Source organism: Cyprinus carpio, unplaced genomic scaffold, assembly GCF_018340385.1.
Source record: "Cyprinus carpio isolate SPL01 unplaced genomic scaffold, ASM1834038v1 S000006646, whole genome shotgun sequence".
NCBI lineage: Eukaryota > Metazoa > Chordata > Actinopteri > Cypriniformes > Cyprinidae > Cyprinus > Cyprinus carpio.
The window spans coordinates 132368-150653 of NW_024879272.1; the positions used below are offsets into that span (position 1 = coordinate 132368).

General features: G+C 35.9%; 1 protein-coding gene across 1 annotated transcript in view; it reads left to right on the forward strand.

Annotated features, from left to right (window-relative positions):
• The window catches only part of LOC109050162 (tumor necrosis factor receptor superfamily member EDAR-like), a 39470-nt gene extending 22733 nt beyond the window's left edge, over positions 1-16737 (forward strand). Inside the window, 9 exon segments of the mRNA XM_042755187.1 lie at positions 1812-1897; positions 5732-5815; positions 6559-6684; positions 7609-7640; positions 7642-7681; positions 8757-8829; positions 12420-12633; positions 13511-13571; positions 15059-16737. Coding sequence (XP_042611121.1) covers positions 1812-1897; positions 5732-5815; positions 6559-6684; positions 7609-7640; positions 7642-7681; positions 8757-8829; positions 12420-12633; positions 13511-13571; positions 15059-15399 — 1057 coding nt within the window. The 3' untranslated portion in view covers positions 15400-16737.
• Positions 16738-18286: the final 1549 nt, after the last annotated feature.

An 18286-nucleotide genomic window follows, 5' to 3' on the forward strand; every position in this document is an offset into this window, starting at 1 on the left:
GTGTGTGTTAATGTTTCATTATATTTGCAGATTCCTTGTTACATCTGAAACTGGCTGTTTGTTGTGCGTTTTAATGCATTATCCTTTTAAAGGTGTAATAATGAATGTATAAGTATTATTATTTATTTTAACCATGGTTGCAATTATTCATGAGATCATATGCTGCATTATAACATGCATTACAAAGCATTAATGATTCATTGCAATACTTTTATACACTGAAACACACACACACACACACTCAAAGAAAAAAAAACAACAAAAAAAAAAACAAAAAAAAGCACACACACACACAAAGAAAAAAACATGCACACACACAAACGCGTACAAACACACACACACATGCACACACACAAAGAAAAAACACATGCACACACACACACACACACACACACACACACACAAAGAAAAGAACACATGCACACACACAAACAAACACTACACACACGCACACACACACAAAGAAAAAAACATGCACACACTCAAATGCACACAAACACACACACACACACAAAGAAAACACATGCACGCACACAAACACACACGCACACAAAAAAAAAACATGCACACACTCAAATGCACACAAACACATCCCTTCCTAAAATTAACCATGGTTTTATTATACCATGTTTTATTTTTTATTTATTTAGTTTTTTCCCATATTGATAGTCATTTGTGTAAGCACAGCTTTACTTCTGTATTAATCTCATGGTTGATCCAAACACGGCTGCGCGCTGCTGCTGTCACTCAAAGCAGAAGGTCTGGTTTCAGTTGTCTTGAATATAAATCCAGAGAGTGCAGCTTTTAAAAGCACATTATTGAGTGTTTAATATACTGTGCTGCAGGAAGTCTCTGTGTTTCTGTTTGGAGGGACGTGAAGAGTCTGACCGTGATCTTTCCTTTGAGACCGCAGCTCATGATGAATGTGTTCTGTGTTTGAGGACATTTATATCTTACAATTCTGTTTGTTTGTTTGTTTGTTTCTGCCATGGAATAAAACATTAAAAAAGGTCATTTGCACAGTTCTGAGTAAAAGCATTTTTTATATATTTATACTAAATAATTTTTTTATTGTATTTTTTTTTTTATAGTATTTTATTTTTTTTATTGTATTTTTTTATTATTTTATTTACACATTTTTTTAAAATCTATAAATTATTTTAATTGTGGCTTTTATGTCTTTAATTTTGTATTTTTCTTTATGTCAAACATTCTGAGTAACTGTTGTATATACAATCAAACCTACATGTTTTCAGACACCTTCAACATTTCTCACGTGATCACAGTTTATTCACTCTAGTTTAGAAAATGGTAAGAATACATGAGAAGAACTTGATCTTGATAATGTCAGATAACTTTGATAGAAAGGTGTGTAATGAATTAAGCTGAATAGCTGTTACGTTTAAGAACACAATTAGATCAAACCAATTCAGCTCAACTAATCACCAAGCACTGCTTTATTTTGTTCATCTGTGAAGTAAAAAGATCACATTAGCAATTAAAGAAAAACACTTCAGCAAAACACGCTCAGCTCAAAGTGTCTGAATCATTTTTGATCTGTTAGTCCACTGTATGAAGAGTATAATCTGTCACAGTTTACTTTATTTTGCTCTCCTCACTTACATGAAATACAGTGTCTTGCACCCACTAGTAAAAAATATTAAAAATTATATGTGGTGTCTGAATAGTTTTTGGTTTGACTGTATAATGTGATATTAAAAAATAATAATCTTATTTAGTCTAAATCTTACAGTAACTCTTCATTTCTTTAGCAATGTTTTCTGAGTTTGTTTGTGTGTTTTGTGCTTCAGGTACTACATTCTGGAGAACCGTCCTCGTAACATCTACGGCATGGTGTGTCACTCCTGTCAGAACGCTCCTCGAAACATCAAAGAGTGTAAGAACACCGCATCTGTGACCCCGGAGCACTGAACCAGTCGTGAGGGCAATTTGTGAAACTGAGATTCATACATCATCTGAAGCTGAATAAATAATCTCTCCATTGATGTGTGGTTTGTTAGGAGGACAATATTTGTCTGAGATACAACTATTTGAAAATCTGGAATCTGAGGGAGCAAAAAAATCTAAATATTGAGAAAATCACCTTAAAAGTTGTCCAAATTAATTCATAGCAATGCATATTACTAATCAAAAATTAAGTTTTGATATATTTACAGTAGGACATTTACTAAATATCTTCATGGAACATGATCTTTACTTAATATCCTAATGATTTTTTGTCATAAAAGAGAAATGTATAATTGTGACCCATACAATGTATTGTTGTCTATTGCTACAAATATACCTGTGCTACTGATGACTGCTTCTGTGCTGCAGGGACACACATGAGCTCATCTCGTCTCGTCTCTCTCGCTGTATAAACACAATTATGTTAAACGCTTCGGAGGCCCACACACAGTCCACCACAGACTCAAACCCAAAGCAGGGTCTGGATCTGAGTGTTGCAGCCTGAGCAGGTCATCAGTAAGGCGTCTGGACTCCATCAGTGAGCGGCGCAGGAAGGTTTTGCAGGTTTATTTTCCTCGTCTTGGCCTGACTCTGGTGTTTGACAGATCCTTCATAACACGCTCCAGTCTCTGATTAGCGGCGCATACCTGAAGCTCTGAGCGCACGGAAACCCGCGCAAACCTGAGATTTAGTGCTGCGTAATCCGCTAAACTTCCCCGCCGTTCCTCATCTGCGTAAATATCCTGGTCTGCTCTCCGCTCAGGTTTAGGAGGTTATCTGGGATGAAATGGCGTCGTTTGTGGAAGAGAGGGAAACTAATTAAGTCCAGGTCTGACCGAGCGAGCGAGAGCCAAGCTTTTTATTGTTTTGTTTTGCTAATTTCTTTGTTTAAATCTCTGTTTGTCTTCGGCCGTGAGATGTTTCTTCAGAAGAGATCGGAAACTCTGATGAGAGGCCGAAAGCTGACAGATTTCTAATGAAAATCAAGCTGACTCAGCAAATCATTATTTCTTACTCGTAAATCAAAGAGCAGAAACTGCCTCTTCTAAAAATATATTTATTTATTTATTTTTTATATATTGATATTTTTTATTTAATTTAATTTAATTGATTTATTTTATTTATAAATTCATTTTATGCCCATGAATTATTTTAGTTGTGGCTTTTATGCCTTTAATTTGGTCTTTTTCTTCATGTCAGACAGTTAATGGTGTATATTATGCACTATGAGGATTAACTTCTGCATATTTAAAATCTTAATTTGTTTATATTTTTAGTGACAGATTTCAGATCTGTTATCCAATAAACCTGACATCATATATTACAAAAATGCTTGGCTTTTTGATGAATTGCTTTTATTTTATTTTATTTAGATTATTTTATTAGGCTTTTAATTTTTATTTGATTTGCATTTTAATTTAATTTAAATTTTTTATTTCATTTTATTTAGCATTTTAGATTTTTTTTTTATTTTTTTATGTGCATTAAGTTGTGGCTTTTGTGCTATTAAGAGGATCTTGCCTAAAGCGTCCATAAATGATTTCTTTCTTTATATCTGCTCTGAGGAGGACGGTTCGTTGTAAAGCTGGACGTGTGATGTATTATGAATGCTGCTGTTCCTGTGAGTCTCTTCAGATGAACATCCTGTAAACAAGGGGTCTTTGTGCTGGGAAACACGTCTGCGCCGGTCCGAGCCTCTTTAATTGTTTTCTATTGTGCGGTGACAGAAATGAAGGAGGTGGGAATTATATTTAATTAAAAAAGCATAACAAACAGGTCTTTTGAAGCTGTAGATGTGAAGGTATGCGCAGGGAGTGAAGACATGCTCGCACTCGCCGGATAATCTGCAGATTATGCTCGTCCGCGTCTAATAATTAAGAGTTCGGAGGGAATAAAAAGATGATTAACGTGCTGCTGCTTGCAGTCGACAGGCGTGACACACGCGTGCGGCGCTCATCTGATCTCAGGGTCCGTGATCTCAGCAGGTGATCTGGCATTAGATGGATCTGATAACGGTTTGTAATGAAGTCCGGGTTCAGAATCCTTGCAGCGCTCGATTGGTTTACAGTGTGTTTGACACTCGCAATGAGAGAGAAATAAGCAAAGACCTCAAACTTTGACAAATTGTGCTGTAGGTATGTGATAATTAAATCAATACTTCAGCTCCAGAGCTGGAACACTCACAGATCTGTGTCTACACGGTTAGCCTTACATGTTTAATGCTGGCTTGTTAAACACTGAACGTCCTGCAGCATCAAAGACCGTTTTCAGTTCAAGTGAAGATCATTTAGAATAACTCATGTTTGTACTTTTGGAGAGGATTTCCTGTAAGTGTGAGTGAATGTAACTGCTTCAGTGCTGGTAGATTACTTACAAATTACTCTTTTGACCTTACTCACTCATCACGTTTATTTAAACAGGATAATCTTGTACCATAATGATTTAAAAAGAGTAAGAAAATATATTCCGTTTGTTGTAATTAAGAACATGAAGTGCATTAAACATTAGATTAGGTCAAGGTTTCCCAGACTGGGCTTCGCAAAGGAACTTTTTAATGAAAAGCTAATTATTAAATCATAAAAATGTCAAATTAATATAAATCATTTTAACATAACCTCAACCAAAATACAGCACTTACAAAAAAGTGAAATATTGTATTTGTTTACCTGCATGTCATGTGACCAATAACAACATCAGAGAACCGTCAACATGTAAATGTGTTACTTAATTATTAATGTAATAGCTTAAAATCTCAGCGGGGCTTCACGTAAATATACATGAGGTGAAAGAGACTCAGATGACTAAAAAAACTTTTAGTACAGTACGTGTAAATGAGAAATAATTCATTTGTACATTACAATGTGTAATGTTTGGGAAAATGTAAAGATGGAAAAGAAAAATTAGAGAGAAATTAATAATTGTGTGAATAATATGTATTCAATAAAAAAGTAACTGTACTCTGATTGTGAGTATTTTAATCTAATTACAATACATAATATTACAAAATATTATTAGATAAATTAAAAAAATCATACCACCGCTGAAAGCACTGAACGCATTGCAGTGTTATTTTAATATCATATTGACATACTATTATAGTTTTTATTCATTATTTATTATTTTCAGTTTAGTTTAGTGTAAATATTGTTTTTATTCATTTTTTATATTACGTTTTTTATCAAGTTAAACTAAATGAAAATGAGAAATGGCAACTAGCTGAAATAAAATAGGTTTAAGAATTTTTAAAAAAATATTTGATTTTATTTCAGTTTATTTTATTTGGTGTTTTTTATGGTTTTAGTTTTAGTTAACTATAATAATGCTGCTGGACTGAAACATACTAAATGTGTTCACACAGAGTATAACAACTTCATAACAAAGGATCATTTTTCTGCTTTTGGGTTTTTTTTTCTTGTTCTTAATTTCCCGGGTTAAAAACGACTGTGTTCTTAAACAGCTTGTGAATCTCCTTCTGCTACATTGTTACCAGATCTTGGATTCAGTCGTCACTTGTTTTCTTTCAGTTAGCACAGGTTTGTGTTTCTTTTTGGATCTGATCGATCTGAACTCATGCCGTTTACTTTCTGAGCCAAAAAGTGTTTGCATTTTTCACTCATAAATGGAGGTGCATGAGATCTACGATTAATAATTCCAAGAAGAAACACAAAGCCTGTGCTGACTGAAAGAAATCAGGTGGACACGGCGACTGAATGCAAGGTCTGGTGATAAGAGAGCACTGGTGTTAATGAATGTTGTTTCACAGGCATGCAGGCGACGCCGCCGTCCTCGGGCCGAGCTCCCAGCCTGCCGTCCAGCAGCACCACCGTACTCCCACACGCAGAGAAAGGCAAGCTGAATAAATCATCTCTCCATTGGTGTATGGTTTGTTATGATAGGACAATATCTGGCCGAGATACAACTGTCTGAGAATCTGGAATCTGAGCTTCTTATGACTGCTTTTGTGCTCCGGGTCACATATTTTATTTGAACGCAGCAGATTTACCGTGGTTTTTTTCAAATGTAGTAAAATCACTGTAACATACGGCCTTATGGCTTGGATAAAACACCAGCAATATTATAGAATATGAGAAATATAAATTCCAGAAACTAATTTTGAACTTTCTGTATTTGATTATTCTTTCTTACCAAGTTCTTAAATCAATCACAACGATATATACACAGTTACAGATGATTAAAGCATATAAATCATCAGTTTGTTGTTTTACACACATGCACACAGACATTATTTGATACACGAGAGCGTTAGAAATCTTTAGATGTGTAACACAAACAATAATCCATAACTGCAGACGCGAGCCTTCTGACGATGGTTTCTGTCCAGTGCGCTCGTTTTAACGTGTTTAATCACAGCTGTTGTCTGTTTGTAGTCCGGCAGAGGCAGCAGGTATGTGATCAAATTTCTAATTGGAGCCTGTGATATTTCAAGCTCCTCGTGTTGGCTAATCTGTGACGTCGACACTAGAAGAGTCTATAAACAATCAGTCAAAACAAGTCAGTTCATCAGTTCATCAGTGCATTAGAAGCATTTGATGGTCGTCGAGTAACAGAGAATCTTTTACTGTGTTCCAGACCCAACAGGACAGGGTCACCTAGCAACGGCCCTCATCATCGCCATGTCAACCATCTTCATCATGGCCATCGCTATAGTGATGATTATTATGTTCTACATCCTGAAGACCAAACCGAGTGGACAGGGTAAGATCCCTAGAACTACACACTCATGCATGTGTGTGAGTGTGTGTGTGAGAGAGAGAGAGAGAGAGAAAGTGTGTGTGTGAGTGAATGTTCCTCAAATCGTGGTGTGTTGTGTGTTAGTGAGGAGTATGTGTGTGTGAGAGTGTGAGTGGTAAGAGAGTGTGTGTGTGTGTGTGGTTGGGAGAGTGAGAGAGAGAGAGAGAGAGAGTGTTTTTGAGAAAGTGTGTGTGTGTGAGAGAGAGAGAGAGGAGGTGTGAGCTTGAGGAGAGAGGAAAGTGTGTTGTGTGGTGTGTGAGAGCGAGAGAGAGAGTGAGAGAGAGAGTGTGTGTGTGTGATTGAGTGAGAGAGAGTGTGTGTGTATGTGTGAGTGTGTGTGAATGTGTGAGAGAGAGAGTGTGTGTGTGTGAGTGTGTGTGTGTGAGTGTGTGTGTGTGTGAGAGAGAGAGAATGTGTGTGTTTGTATGTGAGTGAGAGTGTGTGTGTGTGTGTGTGAGGGAGTGTGCGTGTGAGTGTGTGTGTGTGAGAGAGAGAGAATGTGTGTGTGTGTGTGTGTGTGTGTGTGTGTATTGGTGGATGTGTGAGTGTGTGTGTGTGAGAGAGAGAGAGAGAATGTGTGTATTTGTGTGTGTGTATGTGAGTGAGAGTGTGTAAGAGAGTGTGTGTGTGTGTGTGTGAGATCCAAGCTCTTCTGACCGCAGTCCGAGTCCTTCTGCTCTACATATACTTGAACTCATTGTGTGTGTGTGTGTGTGTGTGTGTGTATGTATCCTAGCTCTTCTGACCGCAGTCCGAGTCCTTCTGCTCTACATTTACTTGAACTCATTCCCATATTTCAAACTCTTTCTTAATGCTCCAAACATTAAATGAAAAGCAGTGCTGTGAGTCTAACCCAGCGCTTTCTTTCTTTGTTTGTTTCCTTCCCAGCATGCTGCTCTGGACAGATAATAAAAACCAAACGAAGCACAAACAAAACAAGAAGATAAAAAGTAAGCTCAACGCTAGCGAACGCTTGCGTGTTAAACTGCTTAAGATGACGTGACAGACGGCAGACGGGACGAGATGAACGGTGGATCTGGAATGTTCCTTTAGCCCGTGGCCCTCGCTGACGGCACCCAACGTTCACAACGCGTCTCTGCATAACCATCTCACACCGTCCGGAGAAAACCCCTCCGAATGAGCTTTCACTCACTCTCACTGCAGCTCAATCACTGTCAGAGGAGTAGAAATGCGTAACACAAATATTGTGTGCATTTTTATTTATAGCTTTTGCGATTTAAAGAATTCTAGGTATATTAAACATCTCTTTTGATTTATCTTTCATCTTGAATGGATTTTTCCATGAAGCTCACTGCAGTGCATTCACTAAAAAACCCATTAAAAAATATGTGTACAAAATAGTCTTGAAATTCATCACGAAACTTTGTCATGAAGGAGAAGAAAAGCAGATGCATTCATGTTACTGTTAGTCACAACATTAATCCTGCACCGCTAGACAGCCGCGTTTATCCCATTTCCCACCGGATATCCTCAGCTAAGCCACTTATAATAACAGAATAACAACTCTGACTTCAGATGGGCATTCACACAGACACAAACAGACATTTAACACACATCCGACTCAAATCTGTTTTAGTTCCTGTAGCTCAAACAATAAATAATGGTGCTTGCAACACCAACACCAGTGTCTGATTCCCAGGGAATGCATGGACCGATATGGAAATGCAATTTAAGTCGCTTTGTATAAAAGCATTTGCCAAATGCATTTGTTTGTATTCTAATCAGTAAAAACAGAAACTTGAATGAATTATTGCATAAACTTTTCAAATAAATGGTGTACAGAATGCATAATGCCTATTCATAATTCACGCATTAAACAATCAATCATCCAGATCAGATTTGGAAATCAAATTGAAATAGGTTCACTGTTAACAAATAATAGATTTATTTACTGAAATTACACTGAAAACTATCAACTCTTATGTCCAGAGACGATTGTCAAAAAGGTTTAAATAAAAAACAGCTGATCTGAGATGAACGAGCACGTCACTGATCTTCAAACATTGTCTTTCCAGAAAACGTGGTGATCTTTGCAGAAAAGGATGAATTTGATAAGCTCAAGCCTTCATCTCCAAAAACAGCAAAGAGGTGAGTCTTCACACATGCTAAACAAACCTTTAACTACTGCAAGACAAACAGGGTTTTAACGATGCTCGGGCTAAAAGGACTAACATTATAAGCAGCACAGTGAAGTGAAGTCAAACATGTTTCCTCGTCTCATGTGAGACTGTGCCAGTAATTCAGCCACCGCAGGACGTGTTTGTGCAGCGGCACGGAGCTGCAGCTCTTCTCTTCTCATCTGACTGGAAACATTATGTGGCTCACAGACAGGATGAGGTAGTCGAACACAAATCCAGCCTGCAGCTACGCTCTCCACAGGAGATGTTCATTTCAGACAAACGTAATCAAGCGTGTGATAATTACGCAGTGGCGCAGCCAAAACCGCCAGGTGAAAATAGCTCCGCTTCAAACTTAAGATGACACTTTTTCGCCTCAAACCCTTTTTTCTTCCTTTTTCTCTTAGGAGCAGCTGAAGCTTGAACAAAGAACTAAAACTGCTTTCCTCACACTAGTTTAGATGAGAACGTCCCCTGCTTTACACTCATTAGTTCTGACTGTTGTGAATAACACACTGTCTCTCGTCTCTAAGACAAGACACTGCAGGTGAATATAGTAAAAACAAACAACTAAAAGAAATCATCATACTTCCCCAGTTGTTTAATTACTTTAAGAATTGCAAACTTTTTTTTTTTTACGAGTTTTCTGAAAAGCTATATTTAAACAAGCTAATGAGGCATTATCTAATTAAATATGAACTACATTTCCAGCACATACTGTAAATATGATCAATATGATAAAGCCAGGTTCAAAAGTCTTGATTTTGTTGACATTAGAGTTAAAGGTTTTTCCAGAGGGGACTTCTCTTTTAATCACTCCATAAATCAGATATCTGAAAACAGACAGAAAAAAAGCTTGTTTTTATGTGTAAATCAGTGAACAAACCCCTCAGTAAAACCCTTCAGAATAAAGATAAGGATAAAACAGTAAGGTTTGGTGTTTGTAAGTGCTGCTGAAGTGACGAAACAAACTTTTTGAAGATATGTATTGGAATTTAAATGTACAGACGCAAATAGATAAAGTGCAATAATTATACCAGGCAAACTATATATAAACAAACCACTCAGTAAAAACCTTTAGAATATAGAGAGGAATAAAACTCTAAAATTTGTTGTATGTATGTGCTGCTGAAGTGGAGAAAAAACTCATTTTGAGGGAAAAATAGGCCTTATGTGTACTGGATCTGAGATCTATAGACGCAAATAGATAACGTGTGAAATTAAAATCATGCAAATGATGTATGATCAAACCCCTCAGTAAAACCCTTCAGAATATAAACATGAATAAAACTGTAAAACTTGGTTTATGAAACCATTGCTGAAGTGGAGATAAATCTCCTTATGAGAAAACAACCTTTAAAGATTGTATTGCAAATTAAATTTACAGACGCAAATAGATAAAGTTCAATAATAATACCAGGCAAACAATATATGAACAAACCCTTCATAATACAGGTGGGAATAAAACTGTAAAATCTGGTGTTTGGAAGTGCTGCTGAAATGGAGAAAAACAACTTTTTTAAGATATGTTTTAGAACTGAAATATACAGATGAAAATAGATAAAGTGTAAAAATAAAACTGGGCAAACAATATATGAACAAACCCTTCAGTAAAACCCTTCACAAGACTGAGAGGAATAAAACTCTATAATCTGGTGTATGTCAGTGCTGCTGAGGTGGAGAAACAAAATCATTTTGAGAAAAAGGCCTTATTTGTATTGAAATTGAAAACTATAGACGCAAAAAGATAAAGTGCAATAATAAAACCTGACAAGTGATATGAACAAACCCTTCAGTGAAAACCTGCAGAATATAGAGAGGAATAAAACTTTATAATTTGGTGTATATAATTGCTGCTGGGAAGGAGAAACAAACTCTTTAAAGATATGTATTGTAAATTAAACCTACAGAAACAAAAGTATAAAGTGCAAAAATAAGACCAGGTAAATGATATAAGAACAAACCCCTCAGTAAAAACCTTCAGAATATAGATAGGAATAAAACTGTAAAGTTTGGTGTTTGGAAGTGCTGCTGAAATGGAGAAAGACTTTTTAAAGATATGTTTTGTAACTGAAATCTACAGATGTAAATATTTAAAGTGTAAAAATAAAACCAGGCAAATTATATATGAACAAACCCCTCAGTAAAAACCTTCAGAATATAGATAGGAAATAAAACTGTAAAGTTTGGTGTATATAAGATATAGAAAAATAGAAAAAAATCTCTAAAAACACAAAACATAAAAAAACAAAAGAAAAAAAAAACTTAAATGTGTATTTTGGATTTTTTTTTCTTTCAACTAGTCTGAAACAACATGTGATGAAAAGCAAAAAAGCTTAAACGACTGATTGCAATTAGTCACTGATATCATTGATATGTTCTGGATGAACTAATATGTAGGTAGATTGCATCTGTTTATGATTGTTGTAGACATGTGAAGCGGGAGATTTGGCTCGTGGCAGAGTATGTGCTAATGCAGATCCAGACCGGCGCAGTATCGAGTGTCTGAAAACAATGACATTCTGTGCACGGCTCTGAGCCCTCTTTGTCAACAGGCGCTTGTTGGGAAATTTAACTACGAGCTGAAAACAACAGGCTAGTCAGTACATGATAATTATTACTGTAAACCACAATAGGCAGAAAAGCAAATGTCTAAATCAGGCTCTTTCATCAAGGAATAGAGTCGTTTCAAACCCTGAAGAACCACAGTAAACTATGGCTGGCAGAAACATTACAATAAAGTAATATTTAATAAACATGAACTCTTCCTCAGGAAAAAAATAAATCCTCTCAGTTGTTGAGAGAGTGAACTGAAATCAGAAACATTTGTAACACTTTACAATAAGGTATCATTTGTTAAGTTTAGTTAATGCATTAGTTAATATGAACTAACAAAATGTAATGTATTTTTACAGCAATCTTTGTTAATGTTAGTTAATTAAAAAAAAAGTTGTTCAATGATTTTACAAATGTAATAATGTTGAACTTAAAATTAAGATTTTTAATTGCTTTTTTGTTTATATTTATATTAACTAATGTTTATCAATTAAACAGTATTTTTTAGTTGTTTAGTCAAGTCAAGTCTGCTTTATTGTCAATTCTTCCACATGTACAGTACATACATACAGAGAATTGAAATTGTGTTACTCTCAGACCCCCGGTGCATACAGATAACACTAACAGTAGAGCCTAAAAATACAGATAGATACAGATCAAATCTAAAATATAAAATACAACTACAAAAATACAACAGATAAAAACATTATCCTATTTTAAAGCATGTTTTCTCTTATTTTAAGTAGGTCATGTTTGAGAAAAATACAAATTCAATGTCCGATCAACGCTGCATGACTGAAATGTATTAAAATGATTCGGTGTGCAGCGCAGGATTCATCTATTTCTGTTAGACTGTTTGCTTTTAGGAGTTGGAGTTGGGGTTGTGTTTCATTTATATTTTGACAAGTCCTGTATGAGAACCACTGATTGGGATTGTTTTCTGGCAGAATCACTATTATTCTTTGTACATGTGGCGTCTAACACTAACCGCTTGCACTGTTGCAGTGAGAACGACGCGTCATCAGAGAACGAGCAGCTGCTGAGTCGCAGCATCGACAGTGACGAGGAAGCAGCTCAGGACAAACAGGGAGCCGCTGACCTTTGCCTTCTGTCTCTGGTGCATCTGACGCGGGACAAGACCTGCTCCACCAACACCAACACCATCAGCAACAACAACAACAACACCAGCAGCACCACCAGCACCAGCAGAGCCACCGGGGTGAGGTAACCACCACACACACACACACAGCTATACTGTAAGAAGTCTCTTCTGCTCGCAAGGCTGCATTTGATCAGAAATACTGTAAAAATGTGAAATAGTATTGATGTAAAACATTTTTTTTGTGATGTTTTGTGAAAGAATTTCTCTTCTGCTCCTCAATTTTCTGCATTTATTACTCCATCAAAAATACACATGAAATTCAGAAATATTATTAGAATGTAAAACTGCTGTTTTCTGTGTGAATCTCTGTTAACAGTGTAATTATTTCTGTGTGAAACGGTGCAGCTGTATTTTTCAGCATCATTACTCCAGTCTTCAGTGTCAGCATGATCTGAAGAAAATCATTCTAATATGATGATTTGCTGCTCAAGAAACATTTCTGATTATTATCAATGTTGATGAAAAAATGTACCGTGATACATTTATTTTTCTTTTGTGGAAACCGTGATACATTTATTTTTCAGGATTCACAGATGAATAGAAAGTTCAGAAGAACGGCATTTATTTGAAATAGAAATCTTTTGTAACTTTATACATGTCTTTACTGTCACTTTTGATTCATTTAACGCACCCTTGATGGATAAGTGTTTCTTTTTTTCAATCTTACTACAATCCTACCCCAAAGTAGTGTATTACTATCTCTACAAAAATATTGTGCAGCACAACTGTTTTCAACTGTTTAAACAGTAATAATTTGTACCGTGTTTTAAAAGCGTACGGTCTGTCCATCACACCTCTCTCATTAAATGTTCTGTTCTGGGACTCTGTTGTTAAGTTTTTCAGCAGAGTTACTGCTCTGCTCCACATCTGATCTTGTTCTGTAGGTTCAGATTGATCTCTGTGTGACTCATCCAAACATTTCCTGTTTCTGCAGATTCACAGCAGAAGGAAAAAGATCCTGGATTTGTACACAAAAGCCTGCAGTGTTGCGGAGGGTGAGTGTAACCCTAACCGTGAAGTCATGATTATGTCAAGCCTGTAGAACGCAGACGACGACCGCTGTGTTAAAGCTGTAATGAGCAGGAGTGTGTGACACCTCACTGCAAACACACTAAACATTTACAGAAGCACATTACTCCACGTTCAATCATGTGGAGCTCATCTTGCCACTCACAAGAGAAATAACAGACCAGCAAGATCATCGAAGAAGGAAAAATACTGATTTCTTATCACTGAAATAAAGTCGAATCAAATGCATTTAATCATCGTTTATCCCAGTGGACCGTTTCTGATGGGACACATATAATCACATACTATTAAAATAAACACTTGTCAGCTCTTAAAAGGGAGGAGAGACTCCTCACAGATGTGCTTTTGTTGATTAATTCAGTCAATCACACTCAGTGTTTGACACAAACTCATCATCACTTGGTAGATGACGATGAAACTACGACGAGGTTAAGTATGAGTTCACTAACAGTGAGAATAAACATGGCTTACTCAACCACAGCATGTTCTGTGAGAATTACTGACTTAATACAAATAATAAATACAAATAAATTAATAATCACAGTTTTAAGGATTTTAAGGAGATTTCTGTTATTTTTTGTACAGTAATCAGTTCAGGTACTGTCCCTAATAAATAATAATAATAAACTGATTTATAACAGTTCTGTTATTATTACATTTATTTTTAATTCACATTTTTAATAGGTTTATTAATATTTAATAGTACTTTTTTACATTTTAAATGCATTTGATAATAAAATAATAAATATAAAAGATAATAAAATATATCTTTATTTTGAATCAGATTTTTGTTAATTTTGCTTAAGAAGCAATTCTGGTGGTATTTTTGTTATTATCATTATTATAATATATATTTTTAAAAATAAATGATAATTTTAAAAACATATTTAAAAAAAAGTTTATGTAATAATAAAAATAATACATACTTTTAAATTAATAATTATTAAAAGTAAATTAATAAAACTGTACAAATTGTAATTGTTTGTTATTTTTATACAATAATGAGTTCTGCTAGGTACTTTTAAAAATAGAAACATTTAAATTATTTTCAAGAAATGCTTGCAACAATGAATAAAAATAATAATTCACAATTTAATTTTCTGATTGTAAGAGTTTTTGTTAGTTTTGGAACTTTGGTTGTCATAAACCCTGCACATGACAGTCTTTCCTGACAATGTTTTACTCCTCGTTTACTCTGATGTAGCGATGGGTGATATCTTATCGTTTGCGATATACCAGTAAAAAATCTCCCCACGGTAAGAATTAGTCTTGCCGTGATAATAACGATAAAGTCTAGTTGTTGACATATTTCTGTGTGCGACCGTGCGGAGCGACATCGTGGAAGGTGGACGTGAAATTGAGGAGAGCGCCCTCTGGCTTCCAGTATGAATTAAACAGTCATTACGTGTGTACTCAATAATGCTCACAACACCCTATTTCTTCATCTCTGTAGGTCTGAGTCCGACCGAGCTTCCGTTCGACTGTCTGGAGCGCAGCAGCCGCATGCTCAGCGCCACCTACAGCACAGACAAGGCAGTGGTGAAGACGTGGAGGCACCTCGCCGAGAGCTTCGGCCTCAAGCGTGACGAGATCGGAGGCATGACGGACAGCATGCAGCTCTTCGACCGCATCAGTACAGCGGGATACAGCATCCCGGACCTGCTGACCCGTCTGGTCCAGATCGAGCGGCTGGACGCCGTCGAGACCCTCTGCTTCGACATTCTGGGCCCCGAGAACAGCGTCCCTCCGTCCAGCCACCATCCCAATCTCAGCTCCCGCTGCGCCAGCGTCTGACAGAACCCACCCAGACCAGGGCCTCGTTTATCAAACCATCCTAACCCAGGTTAAAAAGAGAAAAATGTGCTCTATTTATGTTTTGTACATGATATACTAAAAATGATTCTTTAGTACTTCTTAAGATAATATACGAACATGAACTAAAATGCACTTTTAACTTACTATGTATTTAAAAAAATGTATTTAGTCACTACTTGAGTGTACTAGTGTATGAAAGAAGGGTTCAAGTGGTGACTAAGTACATGTTTTTAAATACAGATACAGTAGATAATTCATATTCATTTATTATCTTAAGAAGTATTTTTAGTATATAATGTACAAAATTAGTACGCAAAAATAGAGCACTTTAAGTACATGATGGAAGTGTAGATCTTACGATCATCTCTCATATAAACACACGCTGACTCTCTCTCAGATGTGAGATCTATGAATCACAGATGATCTTCTTTCACAGGTTTCAGCTCTGTGTCTTCTAAACGACTCCTAGTTAATGTCATTAACATAAAAGATCACCAGCCATCCTCTAAATCCTTCATTTAGAACAGCGAGCTGACATTTCTTCCGACAACTGATAACTCACAGCCTGAAACATTTCTGCGTGTTGAACAGACTCAAGCTGGGGTTTTAAGTGCAGTCAGGAGCGTGTTTTATTCTCAGTGTTTGGTTACAGTGAGCGTCTGCTCTCTTCCTGAAGAATCTTACTGAGTGAGTTAAACGCTCTAAATGTGCAAACAACACATCTGTTTCAAGGCAAGACGCTCAGGGTTAACGAATCGATTCATCAGCTAATCAATCACAGAACATTAAAACTAAACGTTTTCTGAAAAGTTATCATTAAATATGCAAATGAGGCATTATCTAATTAAATATGCACTAATTTGCATTCATTTCCAGAACATAAATCTGAACTAAAGTCAGGTTCATAATGCTGGTTTCATTTTGTTGTCATATTTCTCTTTTTAATCACTCCATAAATCAGAAAATACTGTCAACAAACACATTTTCTCCATGTTTTTAGGAGTGAAATGTTGTATAAATCAGTGTGAATGAAATATGATCAAACCTTCAGAATATAGAGAGCAATAAAACTGTAAAGTACGGTGTTTGTGAGAGAAAAACTTCTTAAAGAACTGAAATCTACAGGCGCAAACAGATAAAGTGCAATAAAATATACACTTTAATGTGTATTTGGGATGCTTTCTTTGCACTAGTCTGAAAGAAAACATGTTCTGGAAGCAAAATAGATTAAAATCTCTAAATGTACAAGAGCAAAGTGAGTTTTGTTACTGTTGTACAATAAACCGGTTCTGGTACTGCGACTAGAACATTTATTTTCAAAAATGCATAATGATAATAATTTTAAAGTCATTTTAAAAATACATTTAATAAAACAAATAATGAAGAGACACTTAAATATTTAAAACATGTTACAATAAACAGTTCTGGAATTACTACTATTTTTATTAAATGCATTTTAAAAAATAATGATAGTCTCTTTAAAATTGTTTAAATCAATTTAATAATGAAAAATACATTTAAACATCATTTTAAAATTTTTAAAACGTTTTCATTTTTTGTTACTTTTGTCCAGTAAACAACTACTACTATTAATTATATTTATTTTTAAATATATATATTTTAAAATACATTTTTTTAAAATAATAAGAAAAACTTTACAGTTTTGTTACTTTTATATATTAAACAGTTCTATTTTCAAGTGCTATTATTATTACTATTAAGAAATGTGTTTTTAAGAAAACAGTTTTAAAATATTGAAAAAAAAGTGTTTGCCTGTAGTGTCTTGCCTAAATGTCACAGAAGTGTGTGTGTGTGTGTGTGTGTGTGTGTGTGTGTGTGTGTGTGTGTGTGTGTGTGTGTGTGTGTGTGTGTGTGTGTGTGCGTGTGTGTGTGTCTGTATATGTGCGTGTGTGTGTGTGTGTGTGTCTCTGTGTGTGTGTGTGTGTGTGTCTGTGTGTGTGTGTGTGTGTATGTGTGCGTCATCCCACATTCACCTACGATGAACTCACTGTATCTGCTCACATTCAGAATATGGACTCAATGAAATTCTGACGGAAACATAAATGTTTAAGAGAGTCAGAGCGCTGCAGCTTGTGTGTGTGTGTGTGTGTGTGTGTGTGTGTGAGTGTGTGTGTGTGTGTGTGTGTGTGTGTGTGAGCCGCTGCTGCTGGACTAATTGTGTGGAATTGGTGTTTTATGACTCTGAGTGTAAAGCGGCTGTGATTTCCAGCACCTCATTAACTAATAACCCAAACGGAAAAGCTGTAAAGTGTGCGATGGGAAGCAGAGGCAGCTGTGCAAACCTTTAACTGCATGCAGCAGCGAGCCGCTTTAACGACACACACACACACACACACACACAGTTCTGCTGGTGTTTGAGGCTTCAGTAAGCTACAGTCAGCTACAGTCAGATGTTTGTGGATGTCAGAGACTGAATGGAGCCGGTCTCCTGAACGATCACACACAGTACAGTATGCTCACAGAACCACTTCAGATACTGTTTTTGGCCTTTATATTGTTTGTTTACCCTCCACACGTCCCACCTTAATATATATATATATATACTGTATATCAACACACAATGCATTTTATTTTATGCTGAACTTGTAAAGGTCAACCTGGTCATCACGTTTCTAGCAGAGCTCCGGATCAATGCAACAAACACAACTGTATATATAACTTATTATTGTACATATGCACCATGTATAGAAGATTCAGTAAAGAAATAAAATGAGAAAATGCTATCAGTGTTGTCCATTGAGTCACACGAGTCAGAAGTTAATTAACTGTCCTGCACTGTTTTCAGGCTGAAATCATAACACAGCTCAAGCACAGAGAGATGAAGATGACAGTAAAAATCTGACTG